A 23,493-nucleotide genomic window follows, 5' to 3' on the forward strand; every position below is an offset into this window, starting at 1 on the left:
GGGTGGGAGGGGGGTGGTTAGGGGTGAGTGGGTGGGAGGGGGGTGGTTAGGGGTGAGTGGGTGGGAGGGGGGTGGTTAGGGGTGAGTGGGTGGGAGGGGGGTGGTTAGGGGTGAGTGGGTGGGAGGGGGGTGGTTAGGGGTGAGTGGGTGGGAGGGGGGGGTTAGGGGTGAGTGGGTGGGTCAGGTACAGTAGGGGTGGGTGGTTAGGAAAGGTTAGAGTGGGTGGGCAGATGAGGTAGGGGTGGGTGAGCAAGTAAGGTAGGGTGGGGAGGTGGGTAGATGTGTGGGTTGGGGGCAAGGCAAGAGTAGGGGTGATTGAAGTAGGCATGGATGGGCAGGTGGGAGGATGGGGTAGGTGTGGGTGGGCAGGTGGGAGGATGGGGTAGGTGTGGGTGGGCAGGTGGGAGGATGGGGTAGGTGTGGGTGGGCAGGTGGGAGGATGGGGTAGGTGTGGGTGGGCAGGTGGGAGGATGGGGTAGGTGTGGGTGGGCAGGTGGGAGGATGGGGTAGGTGTGGGTGGGCAGGTGGGAGGATGGGGTAGGTGTGGGTGGGCAGGTGGGAGGATGGGGTAGGTGTGGGTGGTTAGATGGGTGTGATTCTGTGGGTGGTTGGATGTGTGTGGAGGAGGGGGTTCTGTGTGGGTGGCTAGAGAATGCGAGATGTGGACTGTCTAGGCTCCGACCGCTGCCTTCCATACTGCCCCTCACCGTCCCATCCACCCATCCAACAGTGATGGTGCAAACAAGGTGTAGCTCGAGGCTTCGCTGGATTTAATACTTAAGCGAAAGACACGCTGATGTATCAGTAAAATACCATCACAATATAAAAGAGCAACACAAATAAAATAAGTAAGGTATTTTCCGTACGGTAAAGTTGAAAAATTTACTTTCACCCAAAATCATATATAAAGGGGGATCATTCAGAGGGAGAACTCATGCACTAAAGTGCACCTTAGATGATGAATGAGATGCGTGATGAACTGCAGTGTGGGAGTGGATCTAATGAAATCTATTTTCTTGTTGCACTGGCATGCCAATCAATCAATTTGCCGGGTTTGACCGTTAACCCCTTTTGTGTGTGTGTGTGTGTGTGTGTGTGTGTGTGTGTGTATGTGTGTGTGTGTGTGTGTGTATGTGTGTGTGTGTGTGTGTGTGTGTGTGTGTGTGTGGAGTGTACGTAAGTCTACGGAGCAATTTCAGGAAGGGGATGAGGGGAGAGGAGGAGGGATGTAGCAGGGACGGCAATGTAAGGAAGAGGGCAAAGTAAGAGTTGAGGGAGTGGGGATGGGAAGAAGCGAATGAGTAGGATGGGAGTGGGGTAAGGGGAGGGAGAAATCAGAACGGCAAGGACAGACAGATTGGAAGGTCGGAAGAATGAATGAATGAACAACCTGGAAGGGAGATAAGGAGGTGCGAGATGGGGCGAGGAAGAGTTGGTGAGAAAGAAGCTGCTGTTGTTAACGGCCTGAGATGTAGCACTTTCATAAATTGCACATACACATACATGGTGACAAGATTTAAAACAGTTCTGAATTGCAAAGCTTTGCAAAGAAACCACACTGCATTTTATGATACTTTATATAATTTAGTTTTTATTCCAGGTTGCCCTACAATTGCACAGTGCTGTATGTCGTGGCATAAACTAAGAATCTTAACCCTTCTTACAACAAAGTACAAACTCGATTCTGTCAAAACTTGAAAAATGTTTGCTCAAGTCAGCTGTAAAAAGCACCTCAGCAAAATTAATATATTAGGTTTCTTGTACCACACACCAGTAAATTATTACTAAACCGATTTCTTTTTCCATACACAGTTTCGGCCTAACTTTGGATTCTCTTCAGTAGGAGAATACCTGGGATTTTAGACACAAAGTATCCAAAGGGTGGCCAAGCCTAATTATCGAGTGACCCAACAGGAACTCATTTTGGAAGGGTCTGGTAATATTCTCTCAAAATTAGAGTGGGCTGATACTGACAACCTCAAAATAGACTCAGTTTATTATGTGGGTATAGTTTGTCTACTGTAACCTAACCACAGCGTCACAGTAATGCATTGCAACAAAACTGAACTTCATTAACCTAATTCCGTGTCAACTCAGCAACAAACAGTTCACCGGCCAGACGGGGATGTGGTGGCTGACTAAATTGAAAGTGGCTGGGGAGATACGCTGGAGTGAGAATGTGTGTACTGGGGATAAGTGTGTGTGTGTGTGTGTGTGTGTGTGTGTGTGTGTGTGTGTGTGTGTGTGTGCTCTTCCCCTCACAAACACACACTCATATGTACCCCACTCAAATGCCCTCCCACACACATACTCAACTGCTCCCAGAATCAAATTCCATCCACACCACACACGTCCTCAAATGCTCCACATGCAATCAAATTCCCCAGTATTTTTCATATACTGTACTGTACAGTATTGTCACACCTACATGCACTCAAATGCCCTGACCCCAATACACGTGCTTAACTGCTCCTACACACATGTACTCAGATATCGCAGTACTGTACCCTGACAAAAACTTCAAGGATAGAGAAGTAGCAGTGACTAGTAGCTGTTATGGTTCACATTCACTTTCGTTTCGTCTTCGGATTATAGCAACAGCGACACCACCACCAAGACACCAGTCCTCTCTCCCCATTCAATCATAAGCAACTCTCATTTTCTCTCTCCTCCTCTACACGCGCGCGCGCACACACACACATTCAACACACAATCACTCAACCACACACAACTCCCTCAATTTCCCGCGCCCGCTCTCTCCGTTCAACCATAGCCAACTCCCTCATTTTCTCAACCACACTCCTCACTGCTGCAACTGCTCTAAAAACCACTCTGGCAGCGGTGGGATTCGAACCCACGCCTCCGAAGAGACTGGTGCCTTAAACCAGCGCCTTAGACCGCTCGGCCACGCTACCTTGTGTACCTGTTTGTGGTGGCATGGATATAGAGGTTCGTGGGTAGGGTGATCATTTGGGCATGTTTTGTGATTTTCGTGTAAGTGTGGTGTGGTTTGGTGTACATTGGTGGGGTTTTATAGTGATATAGTGTGTGAGGTGATGTGTGGTGCATATGTACGTGTGTATGTGTATATGTATGTTGTGTATATATGTATGTGTGTGTGTATATCTATTTATGTGTGTGTGTGTGTGTGTGTGTGTGTGAGGCAGGGGTGTATGTATGTATGCAAGCAAGCATACACATACATACTCAGCTGGAGAAAGATCGCGGAAGGTTTTGCTTATGTATGATGTAGACGGTCGGTAAGAGCTTTTACACAGGTTGTCCAATATGGACAGACGGTAGCCTTGACGCTGGTCATCAGTAAAGGAGTATCTCAAATATGATGTATGCACATGACGCAGTGCTGCCTGCAAATAGCGAACAAGAGCTTGGTAGACTGGTGCTGAGTTTCGCAGATGCGTGTGAGCACAGTGCCTTGAAGGTAAATGTTCTGTAGATAAGAGTAAAATGATGGTTGTTAAGAGAGAAGGTGGTTCCCGGTGTGATGTATTAGTGAATGGAAAGGCTGGAAATGATGAGAAAGTTTAAGGATACAGTGATAGAAAAAGTGCTAAATGTGCAAAACAAGTGGAAAATGGAGTGGCACAAGTAGAGAAAGTGGCTGGTGCTAAGAAGGCCTTGATAAGAAGCAGAGGTCTGAGTATAGCAGCTGCGAGATGCTTGCATGAGTTATGGTATGGTATCAAAATGAAAAGTCAAGAGCGAAGGCAGTGGAGATGTGACTCCTGAGGAATGTGTGTGGGGTACGGAGACCGGACAGGAAATGTAATAGATTAACAAAAGATGCAGCGCAGAAGTCTGTGGACACCAGAGTTGAAAAATGTGCTTAGATGGTATGGGCATGCGGTGAGAATGGAGTGAATAGAGTGTTGAAGAGTATAATCTGAGCTAATCAAAGTGGGAGGAGACGAAGTAGGCATAGAAGAAAAGTGTGTGTGTGAAGTATAGGAACTAATGAGGCCAAGGAACTGACCTCACTGAGGACTAGTGGAGTTGGGTATGACCATGGTTTGGCATCCATTTTTTAACGACAGTTGTCGGATTGGCGGTCGGATTAGTGAGTATGAAACTACAGGCGCGCGTGTGCGTGTGTGTGTGTGTGTGTGTTAACCTATCAGGTGGAGGAAGGATTCCGGGGGCTTAAGTGGTGAGTGACTGGGAATGTGGTTCATTTAACAGAACAAACTCTGAGTAGTACCTCTAATTTTTTTTTTTCTAGCACTATGGAATCTCTCTCACCTCACCTTGGAGTGAGAAAGGAGGTCTGGATGACGTATTAATGTATTCATGTAAATAATATACTGCACTGCAAGAGTGTAGTTCAGTATGATCAAGCATTATGCTGCAGTAATGTGTAGGGTGGGGTGTGTGGTTTGGTTGTGTGTGTGTGAATCTGAATACAAGTGTGGGGGGAGGAGGCATTTCCGTATGTCTGTGCACTGTAATGAGGGCGATGTGGTGTGGTAAGATGAAGGACTGTGAGGTGTAGTGAGATGGTGTGGTGTGGCGTGATGAGGGGGTATGAAGAGATGATACCCAGATATAACTAATTTGATATAATGTACAAGTGCCTGTTGGAATGGTGCAGCACGGAGAGTTGCAGTGGTGCAGTGAGAACAGAGGGTGGGTTGGTGAGTTGTGTTCGTTATCATGTACATATACCGTAGAGAGAGAGAGAAAGAGAGAGTGTAAAGAGGATGCTACTGAAGTGCCATAAGATAAGGCTGACACTAATGTATGGTGAGTGTAGTGTGAGTGTGTGATACTGCCGTGATTTATGTATTGTGCTATGGCGGTGGCGACGTTTTATCGATCTGGGAGGGTTCACTGACAACAGTAAGTCGCATGGTATTAAACCCTTTCAGCCTGAGGACGTCTAATTTCTCTGTTCTTACTACCTCCATACGATTTTATTTAACCTACTAAAGACCTATCGCAATGATGGAGTCAAAGCTATATTTCACTCCTCCAGTTCTAAATGCCTCTCCTAAGCTGAACAAAATCGTCTCTGTACTGAAAGGGTCAACAGTACAGATTAGAGGACTGAATAGACTGTAGTCGCGGAGCAGGACTCTGAGGTTGTCATTATCGTACCCTGGCAACCTACCATTCGAGAGTGCGTCCGATTTCGTATCATATTATACATGAATCATATTATATGCACGAATATATTATACACGAATATTATTATACACGAACATATTATACACGAATCATATTATTATGCACGAATATATTATACACGAATATTATTATACACGAACATATTATAAACGAACATATTATTGTGCACGAATATATTATACACGAATAATATGACACACGAATATAAGTATGCACGAATATATTATACACGAATAATATTACACACGAACATATTATACACGAATCTTATTATTATGCACGGATATATTATCCACGAATATTATTATTCACGAACATATTATACACGAATATTATTAAACACGAATATTATTATACACGAACATATTGTATACGAATCATATTGTTGTTCACGAATATATTATACACGAATAATATTCCATACGAACATATTAAACACGAATCACATGCGTCTGATATTATACGCGAAATTACGCACTTTTGAATCGTAGGTTGCCAGGGCACGATAACAACAACCTCAGAGTCGCGCGCCGCGGCTATAGTAACCAAGGAGACTCATTTTTAGAGCAGGAATAAAGCTGACTAAATTTCATGGAACCACAACATAATATTCAAGCTGTCAGTGGCCCACTTCCGTCAGATAAACACAAATTTACTGAAGAATTAGTGTTGTTTTTGTTAGCATTATAATGTTTAGTTTGCTTCATGTTTACGTCTGTCCGATAGCACGATAACTCTCTCTCTGTTTCTCTCTTATCTTTTGTTTGCCTGTCTCGAACCTTTGTAGGAACGACCTTGCTTCTCTTTACGTCTCAGGTTAACTCCTTCTTTCCTTCCCTTTTTTCCTTAATTCCTTCCTTTCTTTGACGTCTCTTTCTTTCCCTATTTCCCCTTCCTCACTTTTTCCCATCCAGTTCCCTTTTCCTCCTAATTCTTTTCACCATTTCCACTCCTTTTCCTTCCTTCTTCCTTTTCACATCCTTCCCTCTTCTCCCTCCCTGTTCTTTTCAGCATTTCCTCCCTTCTTGCCATTATCTCCTTCGCCCCCTCCTTTTCTCCCCTCCTTGCCAGTCCTCGTACCCTCTCCCCCCCTCCTCTCCTCCCTCTACGACTCCCCCCTTCCTCTCCTCCCCCTACCCTTCCCCATCCTCTCTGCACAAGGGCCAATTTAAATCCCAACTCCAGTACGAACTGACGTTCAAACTCAAGTGCCAACTCAGGTCCTAACACAGTTACCAAACGCAAGTACCAACTTAAGTCTTAACACAAGTACCAACTCAAGTCATAACTCATGCGTTAACTTAGTCCCAACTCAAGCGGAAACTTGAGTATCAGCTCAAGCGTCCCAACCCAAGCGCCAACCTAAGTCCCAACTCAAGTGCCAACGTAAATTACAACTCAAGTGTCAACTTAAGTCCCAACTAATGAATCAACTTAAGTGCCAACTCAAGTGACAACGTGCCAACTCAGGTACGAACATTAATCCCAACTCAAGTGAAACCTTAAGTGCCAACTCAAGTGCCAACTTGGGGCAAAACTCAAGCGCCAACGTAGGTCCCAACTCAAGTGCCAACCCATGTCTCAACTCAAGCGCCAACCTTAGTCCCAACTCAAGCACCAGCTTAATCACAACTCACGGGTCAGCATAGGTCCCAACTCAAGTGCCAACGTTAGCTCCAACTCAAGTGCCAACGTGTCAACGAAAGCTCCAACTAGTGCCAACGTAAATGCCAACTCAAGAGCTAACTTAGGTGCCAACTAAAGCGCCAACTTATGTTGCAACTCAAGCGCAAACATATCTCCCAACTCAAGTGACAACACAAGTGCCAACTCAAGTGACAACACAAGTGCCAACTCAAGTGACAAAATAAGTGCCAGCTCAAACGTCAACTCAGGTCCAAACTCATGCGCCAGCTTGGGTCTTAGCTTAAGTTACAACTTAAGTCCCAACTCAAGCTCCATCATGTTTCATCTAAGCGGAAACTCAAGTCCCAATTCAAGCACCATCTTTAGTCCCAACGAAAGGGCGAGCTTACGTCCCAACTCAAGCATCAACTGAAGTTCCAGTTCAAGCACCAGCTTAAGTCCCAATTCAAGCGCCACCTTAAGTCCAAACTTAACTGCCAACTTAAGTGCCAAATAAAGTGCTATCGTAAATAATAAGTGCAAATGTGAGTGCCAGTTCAAGTGCCAACTTAAGTGCCAACTCAAATGCAAACTTGAGAAAACTCAAATGCCAACTTAAATGCCAACTTAAGTGCAAACTCACGTGGTGACGTAAGTGCCAATTCAAATGTTAAGCCCCGACCAAAGTGCCAAATTAAGTCCCAAAATAAGTGCCAACTTAAATCCTAAGACAAGTGCCAACTTAAGTCCTAAAACAAATACCAACTTAAATCCAACACAAGCGCCAATTTAAATCCCAACTCAAGTAGCAACTATAGCTCAAACTCAAGTGTCAACTCAAGTCCCAACACAGGTACTACTTGGGCCCAAACACAAGTACCAACTGAAGTCCTAACACAAGTACGAGCTCAAGTCCTAACTCAAGCGCTAACTTAAGTCCCAACTCAAGTGCCAATTAAGATCCCAACTCATGCGTCAACTTGTCCCAATCCAAGCACCAACTTAAGTTCCAACTCAAGCACCAACTGAAGTCCCAACTCAAACACCAACTGAAGTCCCAACTCAAGCACCAACTGAAGTCACAACTCAAGCACCAACTGAAGTCACAACTCAAGTGCCAACGTAAGTTACAACTCAAGTGCCAACGTAAGTTACAACTCAAGCACGAACTTAAGTCCCAGTTCACAAGTCAACTCAAGTCCCAACTAAAGCGCCAACTTACGCTGCATCTCAAGCACCAACATTAATCCACTTGAGTTGCACTTGAGTTGCACTTAAGTACCACTTAAGTTGCACTTAAGTACCACTTAAGTTGCACTTAAGTACCACTTAAGTTGCACTTAAGTACCACTTAAGTTCCACTTAAGTACCACTTAAGTTCCACTTAAGTACCACTTAAGTGGAACTTGAACTTAGTGGAACTTACGTAGAACTCTTCCGGATAGGTGCCATCTGAGTGCCACTTTAGGCACTTAAGTTGGCACTTAAATTAGGACAAGTTGGAACTAAGTTGGCATTTGAGTTGGGACTTTAATTAGCGCTTGAGTTGAAACTTAAGTTGGCGCTTGAGTTGAAACTTAAGTTGGCGCTTGAGTTGAAACTTAAGTTCGCGCTTGAGTTGGAATTAAGTTGGCGCTTGAGTTGGGACTTAAATTGGCGCTTGAGTTGGAATTTCAGTTGGCGCTTGAGTTGGAATTTCAGTTGGCGCTTGAGTTGGAATTTCAGTTGGCGCTTGAGTTGGAATTTCAGTTGGCGCTTGAGTTGGAATTTCAGTTGGCGCTTGAGTTGGAATTTCAGTTGGCGCTTGAGTTGGGACTTAAGTTGGCGCTTGAGTTGGGACTTAAGTTGGCGCTTGAGTTGGGACTTAAGTTGGCGCTTGAGTTGGGACTTAAGTTGGCGCTTGAGTTGGGACTTAGGTTGGCGCTTGAGTTGGGACTTAGGTTGGCGCTTGAGTTGGGACTTAGGTTGGCGCTTGAGTTGGGACTTAGGTTGGCGCTTGAGTTGGGACTTAGGTTGGCGCTTGAGTTGGGACTTAGGTTGGCGCTTGAGTTGGGACTTAAGTTGGCGCTTGAATTGGGGCTTGAGTTGGGATCTACTTTGGTGCTTGAGTTGGGACTTAGGTTGTCGCTTGAGTTGGGACTTAGGTTGTCGCTTGAGTTGGGACTTAGGTTGTCGCTTGAGTTGGGACTTAGGTTGTCGCTTGAGTTGGGACTTAGGTTGTCGCTTGAGTTGGGACTTAGGTTGTCGCTTGAGTTGGGACTTAGGTTGTCGCTTGAGTTGGGACTTAGGTTGTCGCTTGAGTTGGGACTTAAGTTGGTGCTTGAGTTGGGAATTAGTTTGGCGCTTGAGTCGTGACTTAAGTTGGCGCTTGATTTGGGACTTAAGTTCGCGCTTGAGTTAGGACTTAGGTTGGCGCTTGAGTTTTTACTTAAGTTGGCGCTTGAGTTGGGGCTTAAATTCGCGCTTGAGTTAGGATTTAAGTTGGCGCTTGAGTTGGGACTTAAGTTGGTGCTTCAGTTGGGACTTCAGTTGGTGCTTGAGTTCGGAGCTACTTTGGCACATGAGTCGAGACTTAGGTTGGCGCTTGAGTTGGGACTTAGGTTGACGCTTGAGTTGGGACCTAAGTTGGCGCTTGAGTTGGGACTTAGGTTGGTGCTTGTGTTAGGACTTAAGTTGGTGCTTGAGTTGGGACCTACTTTGGCGCTTGAGTTGGGACTTAGGTTGGCGCTTGAATTGGGACTTAGGTTGTCACTTGAGTTGGGACTTAGGTTGTCACTTGAGTTGGGACTTAGGTTGTCACTTGAGTTGGGACTTAGGTTGTCACTTGAGTTGGGACTTAGGTTGTCACTTGAGTTGGGACTTAGGTTGTCACTTGAGTTGGGACTTAGGTTGTCACTTGAGTTGGGACTTAAGTTGGCTCTTAAGTTAGGACTTAAGTTTGCGCTTGAATTGGGAATTAAGTTTTCGCTTGAGTTGGGACTTAGGTTAGCGCTCGAGTTCGAACTTAAGTTGGCGCTTACTTTGGGACTTAAGTTGGCGCTTGAGTTAGGACTCAAAGTTCGCGCTTGAGTTGGGACTTACGTTGGCGCTTGAGTTGGGACTTAAGTTGGCGTTTGTGATGGGACTTAAGGTCGCGCTTGGGTTGGGGCTTAAGTTTGCAATTGAGTTGAGACTTATGTTGGAACGCTTGAGTTGGGACTTAAGTTCGCGCTTGAGCTTGGACCTACGTTGGCGCTTGAGTTTTTACCCAAGTTGGCACTAAGGTTTCACTTGAGTTGGGATTAATGTTGGTGCTTGAGATGCAGCATAAGTTGGCGCATGAGTTGGGACTTGAGTTGACTCGTGATTTGAGATGTTGGTGCTTGAGTCGTTACTTGCGTTGGCACTTAGAGTTGTAACTTACGTTGGCACTTGAGTTGAGACTTTAGTTGGTGCTTGAGTTGGGACTTCAGTTGGTGCTTGGGTTGGGACTTCAGTTGGTGCTTGGGTTGGGACTAAAGTTGGTGCTTGGATTGGGACAGGTTTACGCTTGACTTGGGACTTAAGTTGACGCTTGAGTTGAGACCTTAGTTGGCGCTTAAGTTGGGACTTAAGTTAGCGCTTGAGTTAGGACTTGATCTTGTACTTGTGTTAGGACTTAAGTTGGTACTTGTGTTTGGACCCAAGTGGTACCTGTTTTGGGACGAATTGACACTTCAGTTTGATCATTAGGTGGTACTTCAGTTGGGATTTAAATTGGCGCTTGTCTTGGATTTAAGTTGGCACTTGTTTTAGGACTTAAGTTGGCACTTGTTATAGGACTTGGCACTTATTTTGGGACTTAAGTTGGCACTTGAGTCGGAGCTTTAGTTAACATTTTAATTGGAACTTACGTCACCACGTGAGTTTGCATTTAAGTTGGGATTTGCGTTTGCACTTAAGTTGGCATTCGCGTTTGCACTTAGGGTAGCATTTGCGTTTCCAGTTAAGTTGACATTTGAGTTTTCTCTTCAGTTTGCATTTGAGTTGGCACTTGAATTGGCATACAAGTTTGCACTTATCATTTACGTTAGCACTTTATTTGGCATTTACGTTGGCAGTTAAGTTTGGACTTAAGTTTGCACTTGAGTTGGGACTTAAGCTGCTGCTTGAAATGGAACTTAAGTTGGTGCTTGAGTTGGGACCTATGTTCGCCCTTTAATTGGGACTAAATGTGGCGCTTGAGTTGGTACTTAAGTTTGCGCTTGAGATGAGACTTCTTGCCGCTTGAGTTGGGACTTTAGTTGTCACTTGAGCTGGGATCTAAGTTGGCACTTGAGTTTGGACCCGAGTTAGCATTTAAGTTGGCACTTATTTTGTCCCTTGAGTTTACGCTTATGATGTCACTTGAATTGGCTATTGTGTTGTCACGAGTTGGCACGTAAGTTATCTCTTGAGTTGGCACTTACACTGGCACTTGAGTTGGAGCTTACCTTGGTACTTAAGTTGGGAACTATGCTGACCTTTGAATTGTAATTAAGCTGGTGCTTGAGTTGAGACTAAGGTTGGCGCCTGAGTTGAGACATGGGTTGGCACTTGAGTTGGGACCTACGTTGGCGCTTGAGTTTTCCCCCAAGTTGGCACTTGAGTTGGCACTTAAGGTTTCACTTGAGTTGGGATTAATGTTCGTACTTGAGTTGACACGTTGTCACTTGAGTTGGCACTTAAGTTGATTCATGAGTTGAGACTTAAGTTGGCCCTTAAGTTGTAACTTACATTGGCACTTGAGTTGAGACTTAGGTTGGCGCTTGAGTTGGGACTAAGCGCTTGAGTTATGACTTGAGTTGGTACTTGTGTTAAGACTTAAGTTGGTACTTGCGTTTGGTACCTGTGTTGGGACATGAGTTGGCACTTGAGTTTGAACTTTAGTTGGAACTTGAGTTGGGATTTAAATTGGCCCCTGTGAAGAGAGGAGGGGGAGGGGTAGAGGGAGGAGAGGAAGGGGGAGTCGTAGGGGGAGGAGAGGAGAGGGTACGAGGACGGGCAAGGAGGGGAGAGAAAGAGGGGGCGAAGGAGAAAATGGAAGGAAGGGAGGAAATGCTGAAAAGAACTGGGAAGGAGAATATGGAAGGAGGTGAAAAGAAAGGAAGGAAAATGAGTGGAAATGGTGAAAAGAATTAGGAGGAAAAGGGAACTGGATGGGAAAAAGTGAGGAAGGGGAAACAAGGAAAGAAAGAGACGTCGAGGAAAGGAAGGAAGGAATTAAGGAAGAATGGAAGGAAAGGAAAGGAGGAGTTACCCTGAGACGTAAGGTGAAGCAAGGTCGTTCCCACAAAGGTTCAAGACAGGCAGACAAAAGAGAGAGAGAGAGAGAGAGAGAAGGAAGAGAGGGAGTCTGACTGTAAAATATCCCATTCTTTGAGGAAGGAAAGTCAGAACATCTTCAAAGCAAATATCCTCATCAGCAGTGCTGGGAACGCTACTAATAAAAAGTAGCGGCGCTCCCATTCCCGTTACTAGCCCGAAAAAGTAGTGGCGTTACTGATTTCGCTACTTGATACGAAATGTAGCGGTGCTCCCGCTCCTGCTGCTTTGGATAAGAAAAACGTACACGAAGGAAAGGTTAACAAAAATCTGTGATATAGCAATACACTATATACTGTTTTGATAATATTAGTCAGTCTGAGTGGTTATGTTGTGTACCAGTAATGTCAGTATACACTCATACTGAATAAATAAAATCATACATGTCGGTGTCATTTTAATGAAGCTTAGAGCCGAAGGTACTGGAAAAAAGCTATTTACTGTATAATGTAACAAATGTTCTTTTACACTGTTACCTAGTATACCTACTGAAAGTAACATACGTAAGTAACAGGCAAAAAAATGTGGCCTACCACTGATACATATTATATAGATTTACTATATTTTCAATGATACTCATTTAAGATATATACGAAAACAAGAGTAAAAATGAACTGGGGCTTTCTGTTAAAGACTATACAATGGCAAGGTTTTTTCCATTACCTTAAACTGAAAGTAATATACTTTTACGAAATAATAACGTAGTAAGAATTAGTCTGAAAGAGAGTGTGAGGGAGAGAGCGCAAGTTAGAGACGGGAATAGTTAAAGGTGTGTGTGTGTGTGTGTGTGTGTGTGTGTGTGTGTGTGTGTGTGTGTGTGTGTGTGTGGTGTGTGTGTGTGTGTGTGTGTGTGTGTGTGTGTGTGTGTTAGCATTGCCTACATCTAGCTGACATCCTTAATTGACAGAATTGACGAAAGTATTATTTTTCGTCATTAATAAATACAACCAAACCGTCGGCATATCTGTATGTACTCACGACTCCGGACTGTATTCGTTGCGTGAGTAGCGAGGAGCGCGGTAACGCGTGAGTACAGCCAAAAAGTAGCGGCGCTCTCAGTTCCGCTCCTGGCTAAAAAAAAGTAATGGCGTTACCACCATCGCTATTAAAATAGTAGCGGCGCTATTCCCAGCATTGCTCAAGTGCCATCCCATGTTTCAACTCAAGCGCCAACCTTAGTCCCAACTCAAGCACCAGCTTAATCACAACTCAGGGGTCAGCATAGGTCCCTACTCAAGTGCGAACGTAAACTCCAACTCAAGTGCCAACGTAAGCTCCAACTTAAGTGCCAACGTAAGCCCCAACTTAAGTGCCAACGTAAGCTCCAACTTAAGTGCCAACGTAAGCTCCAACTCGTGCCAACGGAATTGCCAACTCAAGAGCTAACTTATGTTGCAACTCAAGCGCAAACTTAACTCCCAACTCAAGTGACAACACAAGTGCCAACTCAAGTGACAACACAAGTGCCAACTCAAGTGACAACATAAATGCCAACTCAAGTGACAACATAAGTGCCAACTCAAGTGACAACATAAGTGCCAACTCAGGTCCAAACACAAGCGCCAACTTGGATCTCAGCTCAAGTGACAGTTTAAGTCCCAACTCAAGCGCCAACATGTCTCAGCTCAAGCGCAAACTTAAGTACCAACGCAAGCGCCATTTTTAGTCCCAACTAAAGGGCGACCTTAGGTCCCAGCTCAAGTACAAAGTTAAGTTCCAATTCAAACACCAGCTTAAGTCCAAACTTAACTGCCAACTTAAGTGCCAATAAAGTGCTAACGTAAATGATAAGTGCAAACGTGAGTGCCAATTCAAGTGCCAACTTAAGTGTCAACTCAAATGCAAACTTAAGAGAAAACTCAAATGCCAACTTATGTGCAAACGCAAATGCCAACTTAAGTGCAAACTCACGTGTTGACGTAAGTGCCAATTCATATGTTAACTAAAGCTCCGACTTAAATACCAAGTTAAGTCCTATAACAAGTGCCAACTTAAGTCCTAAAACAAGTGCCAACTTAAATCCAACACAAGAGCCGATTTAAATCCCAACTCAAGGACCACCAAAAGTTCAAACTCGTGTCAACTCAAATCCCAACACAGGTACCATTTGGGTCCAAACACAAGTACCAGCTTAAATCCTAACACAAGTACGAGCTCAAGTCCTAACTCAAGCGCTAACTTAAGTCCCAACTCAAGCGCTAAGGTCTCAACTCAAGCGCCAACATAAGTCCCAACTCAAGCGCCAACATAAGTCCCAACTCAAGCGTCGACTTGTCCCAATCCAAGCACCAACTTAAGTCCCAACTTAAGCTCAAACTGAAGTCTCAACTCAAGCACCAACTGAAGTGCCAACGTAAGTTAAAACTCAAGCACCAACTGTAGTCCCAGTTCAAGTGCCAACGTAAGTTACAACTCAAGTGCCAACGTAAGTTACAACTCAAGCACCAATTTAAGTCCCAGTTCACGAGTCAACTCAAGTCCCAACTCAAGCGCCAACTTATGCTGCATCTCAAGCACCAACATTAATCCCAACTCAGGTGAAACCTTAAGTGCCAACTTGGGTCAAAACTCAAGCACCAACTCAGGTCCCAACTCAGGTACCAAACGCAAGTACCAACTTAAGTCTTAACACAAGTACCAACTCAAGTCATAACTCAAGCGGTAACTTAGTCTCGACTCAAGCAACAACTTAAGTATCAACTCAAGCGTCAAATGAATTCCCAACTCAAGTGCCAACATAAGTTACAACTCAAGTGCCAACTTAAGTCCCACCTCATGAATTAACTTAAGTGCAAACTCAAGTGACAACGTGCCAACTCAAGTACGAATATTAATCCCAACTCAAGTGCCAACCCATGTCTCAACTCAAACGCTAACCTCAGTCCCAACTCAAGCATCAGCTTAATCACAACTCAAGGGTCAGCATAGGTCCCAACTCAAGTGCCAACGTAAGCTCCAACTCAAGTGCCAACATAAGTGCCAACGTAAGCGCCAACCCAAGTGCCGACGTAAGTTTCAACGTAAGATCCAACTCAAGTGCCAACGTAAGTGCCAACTCAAGAACTAACTTAAGTGCCAACTAAAGCACCAACTTATGTTGTAACTTAAGCGCAAACATAACTCCCAACTCAAGTGACAACATCAGTGCCAACTCAAGTGACAACATCAGTGCCAACTCGTGACAAAATAAGTGCCAACTCAAATGCCAACTCTGATCCAAACTCAAGCGCCAACTTGGGTTCCAACTCAAGCGCCAACTTAATTCCCAACTCAAGCGGCAGCCTAAGTCCCAACTCAAGCGCGAACTTAAGTCCCAACTCAAGCGCCAACTTAAGTCCCAACTCAAGCGCCAACTTAAGTTCCAACTCAAGCGCCAACTTAAGTTCCAACTCAAGCGCCAACTTAAGTTCCAGCTCAAGCGCCAACTTAAGTTCCAACTCAAGCGCCAACTTAAGTCACAACTCAAGCGCCAACCTAAGTCCCAATTCAAGCGCCATCTTAGGTCCCATCTGAAGCCTCAACTTAAGTTCCAACTCAAACGCCAACTTAAATCCCAACTCAAGCGCCAACTTAAGTCCCAACTCAAGCGCCAACTTATGTCCCAGCTCAAGTGCCAACCTATGACCGAACTCAAGCGCAAACTTAAAGACCCATCTCAAGTTCCAACTAAAGTCCCAACTCAAGTGCCAACTTAGTTCCCAACTTGCCCCAATTTAAGTGCCAACTTAAGTGCCTCAAGTGGCACCCAGTGGCACCTATGTGGAAGTGTTCTACTTAAGTGTCACTTAAGTTCAAGTTCAACTTAAGTGCCACTTGAGTGGAACTTGAGTGGCACTTAAGTGGAACTTGATCTTAAGCAGCAGTTAAGTAGAACACACACACACACACACACACACACACACACACACACACACACACACACACACACACACACACACACACACACACACACACATTCTCTCTCTCTCTCTCTCTCTCTCTCTCTCTCCCCTAACCAACAAAGATTCAAGGGTGAATTTGCATCTGTAATTACTTAAGCTTTACGAATTATTTTTTTTATGCATGGAAGAAGGAACCAAAGGCCAGAAGCCCGCACGATTTCTCCCTCCCAGAAATTAAATACATTAATAAGAGGGCTGAATTCAGGATGTGTTCATTTGGAGATGCCTGGATGCACTGCGTTTGAAAGACTGGAGGTTATAGGCAGCAGGAAATACAGAGGAAGACAGTTCCAGAGTTGACCTGTTGCATACATGGAGGACTGGGAGTAAATCGTTTAGAAAAGAGATGAGAGCAGGGTTGGAGTAATTGTAATTGTAATTTAACTGAAATGCAATTATTTAGAAATATTGTAATTGTAATCATAATTGTAATTAAAAGTAAAATTGAAGTAATGAATTGTAACTATTTAATTGAAAAGTTAATTGTAATTAAATTGGTATTATGAAAGGGAAGGAGAGTGGTAGTGGTAAGTTTATCCCATACCCAGCTGTCATTATGGGATTAAGATGCCACAGGATTAACCCAGCTAAGCCGCGTTTTGACAGTTCTCCTGCCTTTGTTCTCAACACTCTCATGGCACCTGACCCACCTGAGTCGAGGCCACCGAGAAAAGTGGCCTGGGTTGAGCTGGGTTGTGATAATTTTGATGGTCGACACAGCATTTAACACTGCATCTGCCTATGAGGAAATTGTCAATCGGTTCATTATTCAAGGGAAAGTAAAGAAAGTTGTAGCTGATGATGCATCTTAATGGTGAAAGTATTTGACATTTCCTTCCCAAGTTTCTACATAGATCAGAAGCAAGAGGAGACTGGAAATTCGTGTGACCCCAACATCGCTGATGAGGATATTTGCCTTGAAGATGTTCTGACTTTCCTTCCTCAAAGAATGGGAGGTTTTGCCCGGCCTTTAGTTCCTTGTTCCTTGCATTAAAAAAAAAAAAAAAAAAAAAAAAACTCAGCAACTTCCCTGTCCTCCTTCTCAACGCAGTCCACATCCAAACAGTTTCAGATCTGTAATAAGATAGTGACCCAAATATCTTTACTTCGTTATCTAAAAATTGTCTGAACTTCTCTATGGATCCTTGATTTATTATTTATTATTAGGTGTGAATATTGTTAGATTTATGAAAGAGATGATTCATTTTGTGTGTGTGTGTGTGTGTGTGTGTGTGTGTGTGTGTGTGTGTGTGTGTGTGTGTGTGTGTGTGTGTGTGTGTGTGTGTGTGTGTGTGTGAATGAGTTATTTTTAGCGCATTTAATCAGGCAGATTCCCAACTATCAGCTCAGTTGATGGCCAAGTGTATAAGCGACAGCCCAATAGCATGAGAGAAGACTGGAAAAAAACCAGCCGATGACCAACGAACACTTCCTCGGTAGTATAGTGCTTAGTATCCCCGCCTGTCGCGCTGGACACCGGGGTTCAATTCCCCAAGGGGGAGGCAGTGTTTTGGAAGCCCCGTGATGGAAGCGAGTTGTTAGCCCTCCAATCGGAAGTGGCTCACAAGAGTTCATGTCCAAGGGATACCGGCTTTCACTGGTCAAGTAAGGCCACTCCGTAATACCACTCATGGATGTGTCACCCTTTTTAGTCTGACCTAAACTTGCCTGGGATAACACTACCGATAAGGAAACACTGAACTGATGAAGGATGGATGGAAGCGTTGTGTGACTGGGATGGAAGCGTAATGGTTGCTGGGAGTGGTAGTGTGGTGGGGTTAAGGTTGGTAATGTGAAGAAAGTGGAAGTGTGATGATGAGGTGGGTAGGTCAGGGTGGTGTAAGGCTGTGGGTAGGTGAGGATGGTGAGAGACTGTGGGTAGGTAAGGGTGGCGTGAGGCTGTGGGCAGCTAGGTACGGGTGGTGTGAGACTGTGGGTAGGTAAGTGAGTATGGTGTAAGGCTGTGGGTAGGTAGGTGAGGGCGGTATAAGGCTGTGGGTAGGTAGGTGAGGGCGGTGTAAGGCTGTGGGTAGGTTGGTGAGGATGGTGTGAGGCTGTGGGTAGGTTGGTGAGGGTGGTATGAGGCTCTGGGTAAGTAGGTGAAGGTGGTGCGAGGCTGTAGGTAGGTAGGTGAGGATGGTGTAAGGCTGTGGGTAGGTAGGTGAGGGTGGTGCGAGGCTGTGGGTAGGTAGGTGAGGGTGGTGTGAGGCTGTGGGCAGGTAGGTGAGGGTGGTGTAAGGCTGCGGGTAAGTAGGTGAGGGTGGTGTAAGGCTGCGGGTAAGTAGGTGAGGGTGGTGTGAGGCTGTGGGTAGGTAGGTGAGGGTGGTGTGAGGCTGTGGGTAGGTAGGTGAGGGTGGTGTGAGGCTGTGGGTAGGTAGGTGAGGGTGGTGTGAGGCTGTGGGTAGGTAGGTGAGGGTGGTGTGAGGCTGTGGGTAGGTAGGTGAGGGTGGTGTGAGGCTGTGGGTAGGTAGGTGAGGGTGGTGTGAGGCTGTGGGTAGGTAGGTGAGGGTGGTGTGAGGCTGTGGGTAGGTAGGTGAGGGTGGTGTGAGGCTGTGGGTAGGTAGGTGAGGGTGGTGTGAGGCTGTGGGTAGGTAGGTGAGGGTGGTGTGAGGCTGTGGGTAGGTAGGTGAGGGTGGTGTGAGGCTGTGGGTAGGTAGGTGAGGGTGGTGTGAGGCTGCGGGTAGGTAGGTGAGGGTGGTGTGAGGCTGCGGGTAGGTAGGTGAGGGTGGTGTGAGGCTGTGGGTAGGTAGGTGAGGGTGGTGTGAGGCTGTGGGTAGGTAGGTGAGGGTGGTGTGAGGCTGTGGGTAGGTAGGTGAGGGTGGTGTGAGGCTGCGGGTAGGTAGGTGAGGGTGGTGTGAGGCTGCGGGTAGGTAAGTGAGGGTGGTGTGAGGCTGTGGGTAGGTAGGTGAGGGTGGTGTGAGGCTGTGGGTAGGTAGGTGAGGGTGGTGTGAGGCTGCGGGTAGGTAGGTGAGGGTGGTGTGAGGCTGCGGGTAGGTAGGTGAGGGTGGTGTGAGGCTGCGGGTAGGTAGGTGAGGGTGGTGTGAGGCTGCGGGTAGGTAGGTGAGGGTGGTGTGAGGCTGCGGGTAGGTAGGTGAGGGTGGTGTGAGGCTGCGGGTAGGTAGGTGAGGGTGGTGTGAGGCTGCGGGTAGGTAGGTGAGGGTGGTGTGAGGCTGCGGGTAGGTAGGTGAGGGTGGTGTGAGGCTGCGGGTAGGTAAGGGTGGTGTGAGGCTGCGGGTAGGTAAGGGTGGTGTGAGGCTGCGGGTAGGTAAGGGTGGTGTAAGGCTGTGGGTAGGTGAGGTTGCTGAAAGGCTGTGGGTAGGTGAAGGTGGTATGGGTAGGTGAGGGTGGCGTGAAAGTGAGAGTGGCGTGAAAGTGAGAGTGGCGTGAGAGTGAGGGTGGTGAGAGTGAGGGTGGTGTGAGTGTAAAGGTGGTGTGAGAGTAGGGTGCTGTGAGAGTAGGGTGCTGTGAGAGTAGGGTGCTGTGAGACTGAGGGTGGTGTTAGGATGAGGGTGGTGGTGTGGTGAGTACATCCTGTCACATTTAGGTCAACGTCTGCTTGGGGTACGAAAAAAAAAAAAAGTCCCTGCCCTAGCAACAAATACCCCCCTGGTTGCCAACACAGCCTGGGTATTGGATATAGGGTACGGCTAATTGGTTAATGGATCCTACTTGCATATCACACAGAATTAAAGGCAGAGAAAAATGGATACGAGTTTCAAACCGAGTTACGATTAGGTACTTGTTGACTGTGTTTGAGACTGCAGTACTTAATAAATTCAGACAGATTTCCACTCGTGTCTATTGATAACAACCAGTCAAGCCTAAATTAAGTCTGCAATAAACGACATGACGCCACTCCTACTTTTCTCTCCATGGACATCAAAAACTTGTTGCTCGAGTGCAAAGCAAATGACCCTCACATTAATCAATGTCTAAAATAATGTCATCAGTGTTAGTTAATGAAAATTACAGAGATTTATTTTCAAAGTCCATGGAAAGAGAATTTAGGGCGACAGGACTCAGTCCCAAGAGATGGGCTCAATGAGGATGTTCACACTGAGCAAGACTCCGAAAACTTGAACGTTCATAAATATAACCGCCTTCTTACCTTTCAGTCACTCTGTGGTCCAGTCACACATACCCAACTGAGGATGCAGATTGTTGATGCAATGAAGAGGTTGACTGCAGTCATGAGAGATCGACGGCCCATTAATGACTTCACAACTAGGGAGCATAGTGGCAGTACCAACAGACCGTCGTCCGAACCATTTCGTCTGGTCTGCTCAATGTGTAGTATCCTACGGAGGAGAGAAACGTTATACAGTGCTATTAAGATCAGAAGCCCGCAGACACTACCCTGCTGGCTGTGAAAATGGAAAGCATTACATGAAATATTTTTATGTGATAGTATGATGCCAGCAAGAATATGCGAAGGAAGGATAGTCTTTGATGCAGAAAAATTGAAGGGACGCGGTGCTGGCAGGAAAGCATTTGTTTGTGACAATACAGGACCTGGAAAGTTCATGTTGAATAGGGATGCATCTTATTTTAGCTATGGTCACCTTCTGAAAATAAACAAACTGTTAGTTTTCTAATAAACTGTGTTATTCATTTGCCCTTTTTAATTTACTGCTGCTATTTGTAAGCTGCTGATCAGGGGGTTGAGTCACCCTGCTGTGGTCATTACCGTGTATTTTACTACAGGTTACGCCAGGCGATTTGCATAAGCTGAGAGATAGCAAACGGTCCTGAGAAGTTAAAACTTTGTACCGTTAACCCTCTAAAGCAAGAGAATTCAAGTATTCTTCAGCTTATGCCAGACGATTTTATTTGGCCAAGAGTGGTCATAAAGCCCTGAGTTTTAACCTTTTCCATTTCATATCCTCAACCAAGCGACCAGCTCTTCGGGAAATAACATTAGAATATTTTAAAACTTATCTATACATTAATGAGTAACTAAGGGCAGTGCGTATATGTATTATTGCCACTACCAAACCATCAACAGTAATCTACAGTTAGTAGGCTATTACTAACACGTTGAGATTGCAGAACAGGTGAGTTATAGGACAACGGAGGTTACTGGTTAAGTGATACCCGTATAATTTTCGGCTTTATCAGTGGCACAAGAAGCTGAAAGAAGAGAGCTGGGTACTCTTCCAACTGGAGGCGGGCAGAGTAGTGATTCTTGTAACTGTCCGAAGCACGGTAAAGTCTGTCTACTATTTGATCTGGTATCGGCTTTTGCACAACTTGGTATAATAATACGAGTATGGTCTGAGAAATCTGAAATCTGTGGAAGGCATACAAAAAATGTTTGATTAGGCATGCAAAAGGCATGTAGGCAGGGGCACCCAGGCACCCACCATCCATTCACTCCATGTAATGCTGCCTTCAGGTGACTCTACACTTAGTGACAAGACAAATGGTTTCCTGTGACCCAGTGGGTAACAGCACTCCAGCAGCATGGGGTCCGTAAGGGTTTACATCCATGGGACAGTTGAGTTTAATGCTCACATGATGCCACTCAGGGACGAGAGGCTGGTCACCCTGGCCTTGAATGTAGAGTCTAAGTATCCTTGCCCCGCGCCCCTATACTCCTGATGGTACAATAAAGGACTGGATGATAGACGAAAACAAAAAATTCACAAGTGTTAATGTTCTCACTTTTCCTTAGTAATAATAATAATAATAAATAACAATAATACTATCATTCTTACCATCTACCTGCATAATCTCTCTCTCTCTCTCTCTCTCTCTCTCTAAGATGACAAACGTTTAGGGTACAATGCATTCAGTAACCATGCAACAAATACTAATAAAAAGCCGTCTGAGTGAGAGTGAAAGCAGTCTGAAGGATGGAAAAGATGGGAGATGTCAGAATAAATGAAAGAATAAATGTACTGACAATGGTAAGCCGGAGGGAAAGAAGTCAGAATAATGATATGATGATAATGATAAATGAGTTAATGATGATTTGGTTAACCACAGAAATGATCATCCCTTTGATAATACATGAATGACAAACTGAAACAAAAAAACAGTAAATAGCTTGATTCAAAATATAGGAGATACATATTTTGCAAAGAATACAAGATTGAGAAAATGAATAAAAAATGGTAACTGGGAGACTACGGAAAGAAAATGTAGTGGTGAATAAAGGAATGGTATGTGATCATACTGAATAAAGTATACAAAAATTAGCCGACCAGTGGCTGTAATAACAGATTATTAACAAAGACTGATGCCTTGGAAATTGACTGATAAATGAGAAATATAAAAAGTTAATTAGGGAGTGAAGAAAACTGATGGACGAACAATGCATTTCCCTGTATAAGGTGACTGTATACACGATAGACCAGGAAACAAATGATAAAAATGAATCAATAATGGTGAATTTGGCTGTAGAAAATAAAAAGGAGGATGAATAAGAATGACTGTTGAATGAAGACTAACACGCTGGAGAGAATGAATGAAATACACAATGGACGTATAATGGTGAGAAAATGACTAAATAAGGATATATAATGGTGAAAGAATGACTAGAAAAAGGGTATTTAACTGTGGTGACTATAGATATCGACTGTACTGTATATAACCACGTATTTAAACACTTCCTCGGTAGTATATTTATTAAGGAGAGAGAGAGAGAGAGAGTGCGTGTGCGTGTGTGTATGTGTGTTTTTTAATGAACTATTGTACCTTACAAATGGAAACTATCCTGCCCTGCTCGGAATTATGCAGTCCTCGGTAGTATAGTGGTTAGTATCCCCGCCTGTCACGCGGGAGACCGGGGTTCGATTCCCCGCCGGGGAGGAAGTGTTTTGGTAGCAGATAGAGGTGCCCACCTTTTACTTAATAGTTCTGCTTACAGGCGAGTCCAAAGCGATTGCCAAGCCATACCGTTTACTGTAACCACAGAAAGCAGGTAATACTTCTATAGTAAGTCGTAACCATGTAACCAAATGACGCATAGTGACAACCAAATGACACAATGGTCAAGTGGGTTGAAGTGCTCTAACCGGATTGGGCCAGCAACGGTTTACATCCGAGGTATGACGGGTTTGTTTCTCACACAATGTCATTCAGGGAAGAGTGCAGCACCATCGCCCTGCATGTCAGAACTAAGTAGCCTACCCTACCCCAGGGCCCTTACGCTCCTGATGAGACAGTTAAGTATTGGATGGATGGATGGATGGATGGATGCTTAATAATGATGAATGTACTTTCTATATATAAATGGATAATAAATAACTTAATAAGAAGACTGGGGACACATGGACAAAAAGTTGACTGGAAATAAATGGAGAGTAAATACTGGTGAATATGTGACTAATAAAACATGAGTGACTAGAAGAAAATGAGTAAGGGTGAATGGGGCGACTAGATTTCATGTCATTATGTAAATGAATGAATGACGAATGAGAAAACTAGAAGAGTTGGTGAGGGTAATGGGGCAGAC

The 23,493-nt window shown here is 44.9% G+C and overlaps 1 protein-coding gene and 2 non-coding genes across 3 annotated transcripts in view; 2 read left to right on the forward strand and 1 right to left on the reverse strand.

Moving 5' to 3' along the window:
* Positions 1-20,509, forward strand: part of LOC145415715 (uncharacterized) — a 243,273-nt gene extending 222,764 nt beyond the window's left edge. Inside the window, exon 4 of the mRNA XM_080284939.1 lies at positions 20,150-20,509. Coding sequence (XP_080141065.1) covers positions 20,150-20,404 — 255 coding nt within the window. The 3' untranslated portion in view covers positions 20,405-20,509. The remainder of the gene's footprint in view (positions 1-20,149) is intronic.
* On the reverse strand, positions 2,834-2,915 carry TRNAL-AAG (transfer RNA leucine (anticodon AAG)). The gene has a single exon. It is a non-coding gene; the product is annotated as a tRNA-Leu (tRNA).
* Positions 20,510-22,775: 2,266 nt separating the features above from the next.
* TRNAD-GUC (transfer RNA aspartic acid (anticodon GUC)) lies at positions 22,776-22,847 on the forward strand. Its single transcript has one exon. It is a non-coding gene; the product is annotated as a tRNA-Asp (tRNA).
* Positions 22,848-23,493: the final 646 nt, after the last annotated feature.

Source organism: Coenobita brevimanus, chromosome 103 (assembly GCF_032717465.1).
Source record: "Coenobita brevimanus isolate Jiangsu-jjx chromosome 103, ASM3271746v2, whole genome shotgun sequence".
NCBI classification, from domain to species: domain Eukaryota; kingdom Metazoa; phylum Arthropoda; class Malacostraca; order Decapoda; family Coenobitidae; genus Coenobita; species Coenobita brevimanus.